The 14080-nt window shown below is 41.8% G+C and overlaps 1 protein-coding gene across 6 annotated transcripts in view; it reads right to left on the bottom strand.

Annotated features, from left to right (window-relative positions):
* The window catches only part of CDH18 (cadherin 18), a 605089-nt gene that overhangs the window by 21388 nt on the left and 569621 nt on the right, over positions 1-14080 (bottom strand). For all 6 annotated transcript variants that reach the window (XM_083747250.1, XM_083747246.1, XM_083747247.1 and 3 more), the window contains one exon: positions 8455-8591. In XM_083747250.1, the coding sequence (XP_083603376.1) occupies positions 8455-8591 (137 nt within the window). The remainder of the gene's footprint in view (positions 1-8454; positions 8592-14080) is intronic.

Below are 14080 nucleotides of genomic sequence, written 5' to 3'. Positions count from 1 at the left end.
AATGATTGTTGAACGGAAGGAAGGACCAGAGACACTGTTGAACTACCTTGTAAATTATTCCAAAACAATTTAAATTGTTTGTTAAAGTGTGTGGATTTCATTTAGGACTTTCCCTAAAAGATCCTAAAAGAATTAGAAGGGAATGGACTTTGTAATCCAGTTCTGATTGACCAGATTGAGACTCTTTCATCAATCCCTAATACACAGTAATTGTGGACTCAGGTTAGAAGTTAGGAGAGCTACAACTGCAGCATTTGAGAATCATGGAAACTATTATTTATCGTGATGAGATTGAACCAGGCCTTCCCCTGAACTTAAGTGCTCTCCTTTTTCTTTTCTTTATCAGGTGTGACTGCAAGGAAATCAGAAGGTTTTGTTTCCAATCTCAATTAACCACAGTTTATCAGGTTTGGGTGACTTGGTAAACCGAGGTTAATCAAGAGAAAAGTGAAATCTTCCAAACTGCTTGTTGCTGTGCCCAAGAGGGAGCATGTGAATCCGAGATGAGGCTAGACTCATTCATGTCATAATAAACCCTGGTTGGTTTGTTGACATCTGGTCAATGTATACACCAAGTTCCCTTGACTGCAGAGGCTTTCCCATCCACCTCCATTTGTCCAATGCAATACATGCACAGAATTACCATCATGGTTGGGGGGGGGGAGAGAAAAGAAAGGTTTCTAATGCACCAAACTCCAGCTTTGTTCCACAGTGTACGTGAAGTTCTGAGCCAGGGGAGTGATTGCTAAATTCTCCACCACTACCATCCCCATAAGCAGTAATCTTATTCACATTTCTGGTTCTGCTGGTGTTTTTAAGTTTTGGATTGAGATCTGTGTGTGAACAACCAAGTGGCTTGTCTCTGCTTCGGAGGAACTGCTGAGAAAGGTTGCCTGCTGTTTTGCATGTTTCAGTCTTCTTTATTTTGATTAGAATTCATTGCTCCCGCTTCAAAGTGCCTTTGAAAATGTCGCTACCTTGCTGGGCTATTGTACAGACTGCATTTTCTTCAAATTGTTTTCATTTCCTCTGGCATGCAGCATAGAAGATTTTTATCCACATAGCAATGAGTAGTTGTTGTTTTTTTCATTTGTGCTTTCCCTTTGACAATAAACCAACAAATACCTAATTTTTAGTACACAATTCTGGAGGGAAAAAAACCTTTTTACAAAAATCCACCCCAAAACAAAATTCATGTTTTTCTTTTCCTATTGCTTACATAGTTATACCCTGGAGGATTTTGAATGTCTTATAAAATTATACAGTTGCTCTAGACCATTCTTCTTTCATAGGACAGGTGGAGATCAAAGCTGTGTGCAGACACAGCTGCCTTTCCTGTGGTCATTTTTCTTATACCTTGGCATTTCAAACAGTCAGAACTTAATAAAGCCTGTGGTAATCTGACATTTTCGCTCTTTGGGTATCTCTGTTTGTCTCAGGTCCTTTTTCTTTGCACCTGTTCTCTACAGCTATGCTCAGCATCTTCTGAAACAAACAAAAAGAATCTGAAAGAGAAGTCCTGGCTAGATCTTTGCAAACAATCCATTTATAGGATTGCTTTCAGAAATACACCTCCATTGCTGGAGGTCCACTTTTATCATTTTCTTCTGTATAGAAATTTCAGAACTATTTTCTGTCCTTTTACCTCATAGAGCATAGGGTAAATGGATATGCTTTATAAGATTTTTTTAAAAAGCTACCCAAAACTATTATGGTGTGACATAAGTCCTTACCTAGGGTTATGTACTTAATTTGTTCTGGAGGTCCATTCTTAACCTGAAACTGTTCTTAACCTGAAGCACCACTTTAGCTAATGGGGCCTCCTGCTGCTGCCACGCCGCCGGAGCACGATTTCTGTTCTCATCCTGAAGCAAAGTTCTTAATCCGAGGTACTATTTCTGGGTTAGCGGAGTCTGTAACCTGAAGCGTATGTAACCCGAGGTAGCACTGTATAAGCCTAAATAGATGGATAGTCCCATGGACTGCAAGAAGATCAAACCTATCTATTCTTAAGGAAATCAGCCCTGAGTGCTCACTGGAAGGACAGATCCTGAAGCTGAGGCTCCAAGACTTTGGCCACCTCATGAGAAGAGAAGACTCCCTGGAAAAGACCCTGATGTTGGGAAAGATTGAGGGCACAAGGAGAAGGGGACAACAGAGGACGAGATGGTTGGACAGTGTTCTCGAAAGTTACAAACATGAGTTTGACCAAACTGCGGGAGGCAGTGAAAGACAGGAGGGCCTGGCATGCTCTGGTCGATGGTGTCACGAAGAGTCGGACATGACTAAACGACTAAACAACACCAACAAGATGGAAATTATACTTTGGAAATTGAGGGAATTTTCACTTTTCAGAACACCTGAATCTGAATAGCAACTGGATGGGAGATATTGACTTGAGTGAACATGTCCTCTCAAGGAGAGACTCGGGATAACCGTTCCGTATATTTATGTTCAATGGACAAAGGCAGCAATCTGATTCCCTTTTACTATCTCTGTATTGTCATCGATTAGCTGCAATTCCACCTTGCTAGAGCAGAGGGGGGGATATGGAAGCAAGGCCTACTTTCAGTTTCTGGGCGACTCCCCCTACACCCTCCAGTGTAATGAGAACGAGGAGATTGGAAACTTTTGCTTCTTTCTTCAACTAACTGTGGTTTGTTGTCATGTGCAAACCTGAAACCATCATTAATCTTAGCAGCAGATGATGGTTTCAGAGCCTGGCTATGATCAGAAACTTATTTTATTCATTGATTGATTAGAATTATATACTGCCCTTCATCAAAAGATCTCAGGGTGGCTCACATGATAAAAACACAAAAGCACAAATAAGCAACAAAATAATAAAACAAAACAAAACAAAACACCCACACTCCCACAAACATATTTAAAAGGCTGTGGAATATTAATCAGCCAAAGGCCTGGTTGAAGAGGAACATGTTTGCCTGGTGCCTTAAAATATACAGTGGTACCTCGAGTTACTTAAGCTTCAGGTTGCATACGCTTCAGGTTACAGACTTTGCTAACCCAGAAATAGTACCTCGGGTTAAGAACTTTGCTTCAGGATGAGAACAGAAATTTTGCTCCGGCGGTGTGGCAGCAGCAGGAGGCCCCATTAGCTAAAGTGGTGTTTCAGGTTAAGTATGGACCTCTGGAACGAATTAAGTACTTAACCCGAGGTACCACTGTATAATAAAAGCATCAGAAGAACAGGAGAGAGCAGTTCATCAGGCCGTGGAGATTTGAATTCATTTAAAGTAGCTAGGTGTTTCCTTGCCACCTGTTTTGCTATCTTGCACTGCAGTTGCCTCCTTGCATCATTTATTCTGTTATCATCACGTTGGGGACAGGTTTCCTTTTGGGAGAAGGCAGAGGCAAAGTAGGCGTTGAGCAGTTCCCCCTCCTCTCTGTTACCCAATAGCATTTCTCTGTCTTAACACTGAAGACTGCAAGCCAGCGTTGTCATTCGAGAGAGATGGCCTTGTGCTGAGCCACCTGTTTTGTCTTCCTCACATTCAGCGCATTGCTTTGTGATTGCAAATGGTTTCTAAGAGGAGGCTATAAAAGAGCTGCAGATGGTGCAACATATGGCGGTGTGTCTTCCGAGAGATAAAAGGTGACAGAGGCCCACCAGCCCAATGCTTTGAGCTCAACACTTGCTCCTTGTCCAATCCCAGATTTGATTTCGCGTTTCTTGTCTGTCATCTTATTTTTGTGCAGAGGGAGCGTGAAAAGACTGAAGGCATAAATGAAATATTTGATAGCAAAACCAAGTCTAGCCTAAGCCAATTGCTTAATACCAGCTGAGGGTGTGTTTGGCGGGAAATGTGCTTAAATCTCTCTTACTGAAATCAACCAGGTAGAAAAGAACTTAATTTTGGCACCATCTTTTCTGTTTGTCAGTATATGCAATTATGCATATATATTCCGGTTGGCAGAATTGTAGACAAAATGCCATTTTGTACAGCATTACATCATTGCATCAAGCAATCCCATTTTAATGGAAAACATCACTATTCTTACTGTCCTTTTGTAATATAGCATTTATGCACCTATGCCAAATAAATAATGTATAAGAAGGCAACATTGAAGTCTGATGGTATTGAGAAAGTCTGATGGTATTGAGATTGATTTCTCCTAAACAGCTATATCAGGTGTCAGGACTGCCGCTAGGTCCCAGCTCACAGAGGACCAACGCCCAGTGGATATTATATACAAAAGTCTTTATTGAAGTTTAGTTTCCATTTCCAAGCTCTGGGCACGCAGGCCCACGTCTTAACGCTAGACCGGCTAAGTCCCCTCTGACTCACTGCTCCACCCACACCAGTTTAAGATTCTAGCCCGGCTCCACCTCTTGCGCTGCTCTTTCCTGCGTTGGGTCCTTCTGCCCTCTGGGGTTCCCTCCTTCCTGGACTCCTCTGACGCGGAGCCTCCTGAGTCTTGCCCCTCCCTCCGGCGGGCTTTAGGACCTGGCTCCCTTCCCGGGCTCCCCGCTGTGCCGCGCTCCTGTACATTTGAACTTGGCGCGCGCGCCCAGCCGGTGACTTTCCTTCTGACCGTTTCCCCGCTTCCTGATGTGGGTGTTGCCAAACCTGACTCCTCTCCTCCCTCTGGTGGTGAGGACACTGGTCCCGACTCCTGGGACTCCCCCTCCCCACTGCGCTCAGGTGGAGACGCTGGCCCTGATCTCCAGCTGCTGTTCAGGGACTCCCCGCTGGCCCCTCCCTCTTGAGGTTTCTCCCTTGGAATCTCCCTTGCTCTGGCCACCGGCGCTCCCTTCTGTGAGTCCTCCGATTCGCTAGAGAGGCTTGTGGAATAACTCTGGCCACTGTCACTGCCTGCGCCCCCCTCGTACTCCTCCTCCTCACTCTCCATTTGCTCCCCCTCCTGTGTCTCTCCTTCTGAACCCCTGACATCAGGTAACTCTTCTGTTTTCCCTGCCTGCAGTAGCTAGCTAGCGGTATGCATGTAGCTTTACGAATAAGCTCCAATGAGGCTTTCAAATCTTAATTAAAGCTTGGTCTTGCTGTACACCTGTTTATGATTAGGGCTAAATTATAGCTGAAAGCATGCTGCACTGGAAATAAAAACACCGCGTGAAGAGACGATGCGGCCCATATCAGGTCTCAGAGGTTGAACTCTTAATGGTTAACTATAAAACTGTAGTTTACTGTAGAAATTTACTTAGTCCAAAGTATTAACTCAATCCCAAGAGCAGAAATAACTATAAAAATCAATTTGCTGCCTTCATAAAATACCTATGCACAGCATTAATGCAGTACTTTCCAGGAGTATCCCCTACGAATGAAAGTTAAAAGAAAACTCCATCGTCTGGTAGTCATGAACCACAGAAGGACAAATGATGGGTTAAGACCCTCCAAGTGTCCCTATTTTCCGGGGACAGTCCTAGATTTACAGAAGCCATCTCAGCTTCTGATTTGATCCCAGAATATCCCGCTTTTCCTTAGGACGTCCCTATTTTCATTGGAGAAATGTTAGAGGGTATGGAGTTAAGTGACCCCAAGCCAAGGTGTTACAGGCTTTAGAAGACATCAGAAGGCAGCCCTGTATAGGGGCTTTTGAAGGTGTAGTTGTGTTTTAATATACCGTATGTTGGAAGCTGCCCAGAGTGGCTGGGGCCACCCAGTCAGATGGGCGGGGTATAAATAATAGTATTATTATTATTATTGAATAGGATGTCTCTACTTTCATTGGAGAAATGTTGGAGGGTGTGTGGGTTGAACAGGGAAGGCCCACCATTTTTTTAACAATCCCCCCCCCAACTTACCTGGTGATTAAGGACTACTGGAGTCACACACCCAGGAGTAAACCCTAATGAAAACAATGGGACTTAACTACTAAGTAAACATTCATAGGAGTGGGGAGTATGGGATATAAAAGAATAAAGAGGAGAAGCACATCTGAAAATGGTTCTGTCCTGGAGCCATCATACTAGTAGATGCGGAAATGCTCAGTTCTCTTTATTTATCACTCCCCCCCTTTTTTTAAAACTTGTGAGGATTTTTCCAAAGTAAGCAAAAGAACAAGAAATGTGTTCCAAATGGTTCTGAGAAAATATGTTTATCAGAGATTAACAGTCTTAATAAAACAACATCATGCCCAACAAATTTTGGCTGATGATAGCTTTCCTCAGAGGTGCAAGACTAAAGTTCTTCTGTCAAGGTGGGTTATTAGATAAAGATATTTTTAAGCATCATTTTGCTGTTTCGCTGTTTTTGATTGTGCTCCCTTTCCCCCTCTGCGGGGGTCACATTGGTCTCCCCCCTGGTTTTCGCACATCTGAGTCCAGCATTCCACTGAATCTGCTGTCCTGATCTAGATCCTACATTGTTTCCTAGTATTTCCAGCCCAAGGTTAAAAGAATATGTCCAGCCCAAGGGTAAAAGAATAAGCGTCCCTGGATTCTTTGAAAATAATCTGGTAACCACCTAAGTCCTTTTCATACAAAAGTGAAAGAAACAGAGAGTTTATGTAGAAAATATTGAGCAGAGAAATGTAGAGCATCTACTCAGAAGAAAGTCCGATTGAGGCCAATGAGACTTAAACATTAATGGGTATAGGATTTCACTCTCAGTTACCGTCTGGGAACAAAGCCGATCTCAGGCCATTTATTTTCTACATCCGTATATTACTTACTCTGATTACTAAGTGGCCTTATAAAAATTTTAAGGAGCTTTTTGACATTTAATTTCATAGGTTATTAGTAAAGGCCTCCAAAAATAGTACACGGGGCTTAATCTTTAGTTCAGTGAGGATACTTTCAAATGTCATATACTTCATTGTAATGGCAGTTCCAATACAGAGCTATGTGAGAGCTAAAAGTGTGAGTCTCTGGCTCAGACTTCATAAACTCAGGAGGGAAGAACACCATTTAGATATTGATTTGTTTACTCATCATGATCAACAATGGACATGAAGTGTGCTGAAAGCTTCAAAACTGTTATTGAAATGTGAAGTGGTTAGAGCAAACTTTTCCAACTGCCCTCCATAGGTTTTGGGATACACCTATCATACCTGATGATTGATCATGCTGGCTGGGGCTCATGGGAGTTGGAGTCCAACAACATTTGGAGATAATGAAGTTGGACCAGGGATAGGGCCAGAAATTCAACTGAATTCACATCTAAAGGACATTCTACCTGATTTGCAGTTTTAAAACCAATATGTGGACTGAAACACAGCCTTTCTATGAAATTCAAACTTCTCAGAATTTCAACATGCAGTTCTCCAGCCAATGAACATGTGCAAAAATGCATATGTTGAGGCAAAGTGGCCAAATAAAGGCATATATTCATTAATATAACACAAGAAGTTACATTTTCATGAGTACTTTGTTTAAAAAATGCAAATTGATATGGAAATATGGAAGAAGTTGATGTTGAGGTGCTAACTTTCTGACTGATAAAGTCTAAGCAGCTTGCTGATCATGCATCTTCCCAGATCCAATTTCTAAGCTGTATTCGGGGAGCCATGTCTGCCTCAGTCTAGCTATTCTCTTCCACAACTTGTTTTTGTGAGAAAATAACATATAGTAGCTATGGTTGTTTGCTCCAGGGTGACTTCTGAATGTAGGAAGTCCACATCTTTCCCTTATAACATGCAGTAAAACAAACAAACAAACAAACATATTCCAGTCACATCATAGCTGTCAACTTTTCCCTTTTCTTGCAAGGAATCCTATTCGGAATAATGGAATTTCCCTTTAAAAAAGGGAAACGTTGACAGCTATGAGTCACATGCGCTATCAGCACCTTAAGTATGTTGCTATACCCACTCTATTTCATTGCCTGATGCTTATGGAGGTAGGGAAACTCCTAAGGTGCGATCGGTTCTGCTCTGCTTAGTGTGAGAAAGAGATGTGGGGCTGCTGCTTCTGTTAGCTATTACGCGTTGACCAGAAAAAAATTGTTCTAACCATTGTCATAAGTTGACCACAACAGACTACAGGTGCTCCAAACTGTCAGTGGGCGGGGGGAATGCCCCGGAGCATGGTCTGAGGGCAAATGATACAGCTATATTGCTGAAGCTAAGATCTGGGTCTGATCAGTGATGGGAGTCTGATGGGAGACTACAATATATGCTGCTTCAAATTCCATGGTAGCAGTAATGGAGGCTAGAAACATGGTAAGTGTAATGTTGATCGAACGCTAAGGGTTGTTTGAATCACATCCATTTCCACGCCATCACCATCATCACAAAGCAATCCTTCCTTGTTGCATGCGAGCACTATATGGAGGTTATATTTTTAAATTGTTTTTATGAAGATTTTCTTGGGTAACAAAAACACATAGACACATTTCAGTTCACAGAGTCCTTTCTACAGATGAGTTACATTTGATGTGAGACACTAATGTTATGAGGTTGGAGGAGAAGAGAGAGGAGAAGAGGAGAAGAGAGGTGGGGGTTGGGGACACACACAAAATTGTTACCTACCAATTTCAGAAGCCGTGACTGTTATGTTGTACCAAGGGGTTTCTTCTCTGTCGAAGACCTTAGCTGTTTTAATGGTCCCAGTGTTTGCATCAATTGTGAAATACCTGTCTTCTTCTGCTTTGTGGTCAATGAAATATCTAGGAAGGACAAATAAAACAAAAATCAAAAGTTACCCTTAAATATATAAATGTTAAAACATTTAGCAGTGAGCTAATTGCTTATCCATTGACATCTGCACTCTGTAAGGGGCCATAGCTCAGTTGCAGAGTACATGCTTGGCATGCAGAACTTCCACCAATCCTTGGCACCTTTGTTTGTTAAGTGATCTCCAATCTAATGGATGAGGTTGGGAAAGGTTGTCTGCAACCTTTGATGACAAGCTGCTGCAAATAGACAACTCCCAGTTTGCTTTCTCTATGGCTTAATTTAGTATAAAGCAGATTTAAACACATCACTTCTGAAATCAAGAACCTGCCCAAGGAAACCAATGTTTGCATTCCCACATTATTATTATTATTATTATTATTATTATTATTATTAAGGTAAAGGTAAAGGTAAAGGGACCCTTGACCATTAGGTCCAGTCGTGGCTGACTCTGGGGAAACTCAGCCAGATGGGTGGGGTATAAATAAATTATTATTATTATTATTATTATTATTATTATTATTATTATTAATTATTAATTATTAATTATTATTATTATTATTATTATTATTATAAATTATATTAACCTGAGGTACCACTGTATATAATACAGGATGTACTTTTCTTATAAATCATGAAAGCAGAAATGAGTTGCATTTCCACAAAAGTGACAACAGGATCAGGGATGGCCAATCAAGGGAGCATCACAATAGTCCCAAAACAGAGAACAGCTCTCCCTTTAACTCTCCTCTGCTGCTGCCATTCTCTCTTCCACTGAAAGTGAAGGCCTTGAAGTGGAGAGAAGAAACAAACACAATGAGGAAGCAGATAAAGAGAGACTGACAAGCAACGTCTTTCCAAGTCTACTTCGCTGAAGGTCACCGTTAACAATTGAAGCAATTACAGCCTTCTGACGGCCTGCAGACCAGCTTATGAATCTTGATTGAAAATTAAGGGAGGCGTTTATTTTCCAGAAGTGTGGCTTCACTGATACCCACAGAGTTTCATGCGTCATTGTGCATTGTCTTTTGTTGGAACTATTTTCTACACTCCTCAATTATTTCTGAACAGTCATGCAGGGGAAAGTGGATAGGGACTATAATAGCATAAGAGCTTAAGAGGAGCTTTCTGGATTGAGCCAATGGCTCATATCTAGTCCAGCATCCTGTTCTCACAGTGGCCAATCAGATACCTGTGGGCATTCTGCGCACCTGTGATGGGCAGCAACTGGTATTCAAAAGAATACTGTCATTAACAGTGGAGGTGCAGCATGGCCGTGTAGATAGTAGCTGTTGATAGACATATCCTCCATGAATTTGTCTAATCCTCTTTTAAAAACATCCATTTTGGTGGCCATCACTGCCGCCTGTGGAAGCAAGTTTTATAGCAGAGACATCACCTTGCAAAGCAGAGACATCACCTTGCCAACAAAGGTCCATATAGTTAAAGCCATGGTTTTCCCAGTAGTGATGTATGGAAGTGAGAGCTGGACCATAAAGAAGGCTCATCACCGAAGAATTGATGCTTTTGAATTATGGTGCTGGAGGAGACTCTTGAAAGTCCCATGGACTGCAAGAAGGTCAAACCTCTCCATTCTGAAGGAAATCAGCCCTGAGTGCTCACTGGAATGACAGATCCTGAAGCTGAGGCTCCAATACTTTGGCCACCTCATGAGAAGAGAAGACTCCCTGGAAAAGACCCTGATGTTGAGAAAGATGGAGGGCACAAGGAGAAGGGGACGACAGAGGACGAGATGGTTGGAAAGTGTTCTCGAAGCTACCAGCATGAATTTGACTAAACTGCGGGAGGCAGTGGAAGACAGGAGTGCCTGGCGTGCTCTGGTCCATGGGGTCACGAAGAGTCGGACACGACTTAATGACTAAACATCAACAACATGTGCTTTGCAGAAAAAGTGTCTTTCATCTATCCTGAACCTTCCAACGTCCAGCTTCATCAAATGTACATACGGTATTTTTCCATCTATAAGATGCCCCCATGTATAAGATGCTGCCTATTTTGGGGACTCGGATTTAAGAAAATGGAGGGAGATGGCCCCCATGTATAAGACACCCCCGAATTGTGGACATTATTTTAAAGGGAAAAAACCTAGTCTTATACACAGAAAAATACTGTAAGTTCAAATGGAATGAAAGAAGGAGGGAAAAAACTTGTCTCTACTTTCTCCGTGCCAGGCATGGTCTTATAAACTTCTATCATGTCACCTCTGACTCACCTTTTCTCCCAACTACAAAAGTCTCAAAAGCTTGTATTTTTCTTCAAGTACAAGCCTTGGTCATTTTGGTTGCCCTTTTCTGAACCTTCTTCAACCCAATAATCTCCTTTTTGAGATGGTGTGATCAGAACGGCGCACAGTATTCCAAATATGGTTGCACCATAGATTTGTGTATAGGCAGTAGAGTATTGGCTGTTTTATTGTCTTTCTTTTTTGAAATAATTTTTTAAATTCGATTTTACATTTAGTGTTTACATTCAGACATAAATCACTACCACCAAAATATAGGATTACTTGTATCCTTGAACTTCCCTCCACGGGTTCCATTGTTAATCTCTTTCCACTGCATCTTATATTGTCCTTGACTTTTTTTTAAAAAAAAAAAAAATACTCCATTGTTTCCATGTTATTACAGTCCTGCAAATGTTTTTAATTGTTTATAGTGTTCTCCAAGGTAAATTATAATTTTCCCCTATTCCTTATTAATTTTTTTTTTTATCTTCCTGGTTTCTGATCCTTCCAGTCATTTTTGCCAATTTGGCATAATCCATCAATTTGAGCAGCCACTCTTCTCTGTTAGGGATTTGGTTATCCTTCCATCTCTTGGCTAAAAACATCCGCACAGCTGTCGTCATACAAGCTGCTGTTTTATTTTCAGTTCCTTCCTGAATAATTCCACAGCATGGAATTTGCCTTTTTCACAGCTGCTGTACACTGGATCAACATCTTCATTGAGCTATCTGCTATGACTCCAAGGTCTCATTCCTGGTCAGTCACTGCCTGTTCAGACCCCATGGCATGTATGTGAAATTCAGATTTCCCCCCTTACATGCATCACTTTACACTGGCTTAGACTGAATTGCGTTTGTCATTCTTCCACCTATTCAGTCAGTTTGGAAAGGTCCTTTTGGAATTTTTCGCAGTCACTTTTTACTTCAATGACTCTGAAAAAGTTCAGCTTTGGCAGAAAATTTGGCCACTCCACTGCTCAGCCCTAACTCTACAATAATAAAAGCCCTCAATTAATGACTTTACTTCAGCCTTCCCCAACTGACACACTCCATAAGTTTTGGACTACAACTCCCATCAGCCCAACCCAGAACAGCCATGCTGGGGTTGATGGGAGTTGTGGTTCAAAACATTTGGACAGCAGCAAGGGAGGACTTCTTTACTGGAAGGAATTCATCAACCTCCAAGTTAGGACAATATATAAATACTATTAACATTTAAACAATGAAAGTAAAAAAGAACTGGCAACAGAGGCAATGTTATCCTTCAATCAATTTCTTTAAAACCAATGCTTAAAAAACAAAATGCTTTCAATGCTATAGGTGTTTTCTTCCATGAACATTGCCCTTGGTGTTCAAATAACTGGAATACATTGGAATATCAAAATATTCAGAGATTGCTTGGCAGACTTTCTTAACAGACAGACACAGTCCATATTCTTGAAAGTCATTTAGAAGGTTCAATAACATAGCAGCATCCACATTCTTCTCAGTGTAGCCTGGTATCCCAAAGATGAATTGGAAAGCCCAAGTATTTCCTAAAAAGCTACGGAATGCTGCAAACTGGACATAAACTCAGCCTCACACTCTGCAGGCAAGCCAGTAATGTTCCATGCCACAATGAATTGTATCTTTACAGAGACTATGAAAAAGAAAGACTGCAATGTGAGGTGAACAGAGGGCATCCTCAAGGCAGAACAGGGACTGGCAAACTACCCTTCTACAGATGAAGTCAGAGAAGACAATTAGAGCTGGAAAACACACACACACTACAACAGCCATATTTTCTGAATTTGACTGGATTTAAGCGGCAGTTATTCTCAACAAATTTAGTTTATTTTGATTTGGTTGATTGAAAAATGTATTTTTTTTAGCTCATTGCTTCCCGTACAAGGTTAAGAAATGCAAATAAATGTAACAGTATGACAGCTGGTTCACATGGTACCAGTATAATGACTGCAATAACACTTTGTGAAGAAGTCATCATGTAGAGCTATAAGTCTTCAAACCAACCCAGGATCAACACTTTACAATGAAGTCAGGTCACACATTCAACAACAAACTATCACATATAGCAGCTTTCCCCAGCCTAGTGCCTTTCAGATGCTTTGAACTAAAATTCCCATCTGTCCCAACTAACCCATTTAACCCACGCTGGCCAGATCTGATGGGAGTTGTAGTCCCTAACATCTGGAGGGCACCAGGTTGGGGAAGACTGGTGCAGAGAACTGAAATGTTGCATATGCATAGGTGAGCTATGGGGCAGATTCAACTAAACTCTTGCACTAGTGGAAGCCAGAGCAATGAGTCCTGCTAACACAACAGGGGCTAACCATCTCACCTCCCCACACAGTCTCTAGAAGGTCAGGAGAACCCTCAGAACAGCACATGGGGATAGGAGAGGGGAGATCATTCCATCTGGTAAGCAGAAATCAGCAACACTGAGTTCCACTCCTTGAATTTACAAGAATTTTCCCCTGTCGTTCTCTTTCTACAATTTTCCAGCCACATAAGGTAAGACTTTTTGTGGCGACTGGCCATGTTGGCTGTTTATGTTCTCAAGTGAAATTTAGTATGAGCTAGCAAAGCAACCATGTGATAGGCAGGAAAGTGTTTGTATCCTACAAGAATACCACTGAGATGTAGCCCATCTTTGTGTGCAAAGTAGAGGCAAACTAGGCACTCTCACCCATTCTGTGGGACCTAGATACCTATCTGTAAGAGTAGCTGTCCAGCACCAGAAGAAGAATGATACACTTAGGGAACCTAATGGGTTGGGATCTAAACCTGGTCCTGTACTTGATGACCCCAGCAGTTAAGAATCAAGAATACTTCTAATGGTATAATACTGTCCCTTCATCTGTCCAATGAGGCTGAATGTTGGAAGATTTGGGACAGTACTTCTTCATGCAGCGCATAGTCAAACTATGGGACTCATTCCCCCAGGAGACAGTGATGGTCACCAACTTGGATGGCTTTGAATGAGGATTAGCTAAATTCATGGAGGAGAGGGCTATCTCAATGGCTAGTAGCCATGATGTAGCCATGCTAGGCCTCCACAATTGGAGTCAGCAACGCTTCCCAGTACCAATTGCTGGAAACCACAGGAGGGGTGAGTGCTTTTGTGCTCATGTTCTGCTTCCTGGTTTCCCACAGGCATCTTGTTGGCCACTGTGAGAACAGGATACTAGACTAGATACTAGGGCCTGATCCAACAGGCTATTCTTATGTTCTTGCATCC

The sequence above is a fragment of the Podarcis gaigeae genome (assembly GCF_964106915.1).
Source record: "Podarcis gaigeae genome assembly, chromosome: 7".
NCBI classification, from domain to species: Eukaryota; Metazoa; Chordata; class Lepidosauria; order Squamata; family Lacertidae; genus Podarcis; species Podarcis gaigeae.
This window is presented reverse-complemented; position numbering and strand designations above follow the sequence as displayed.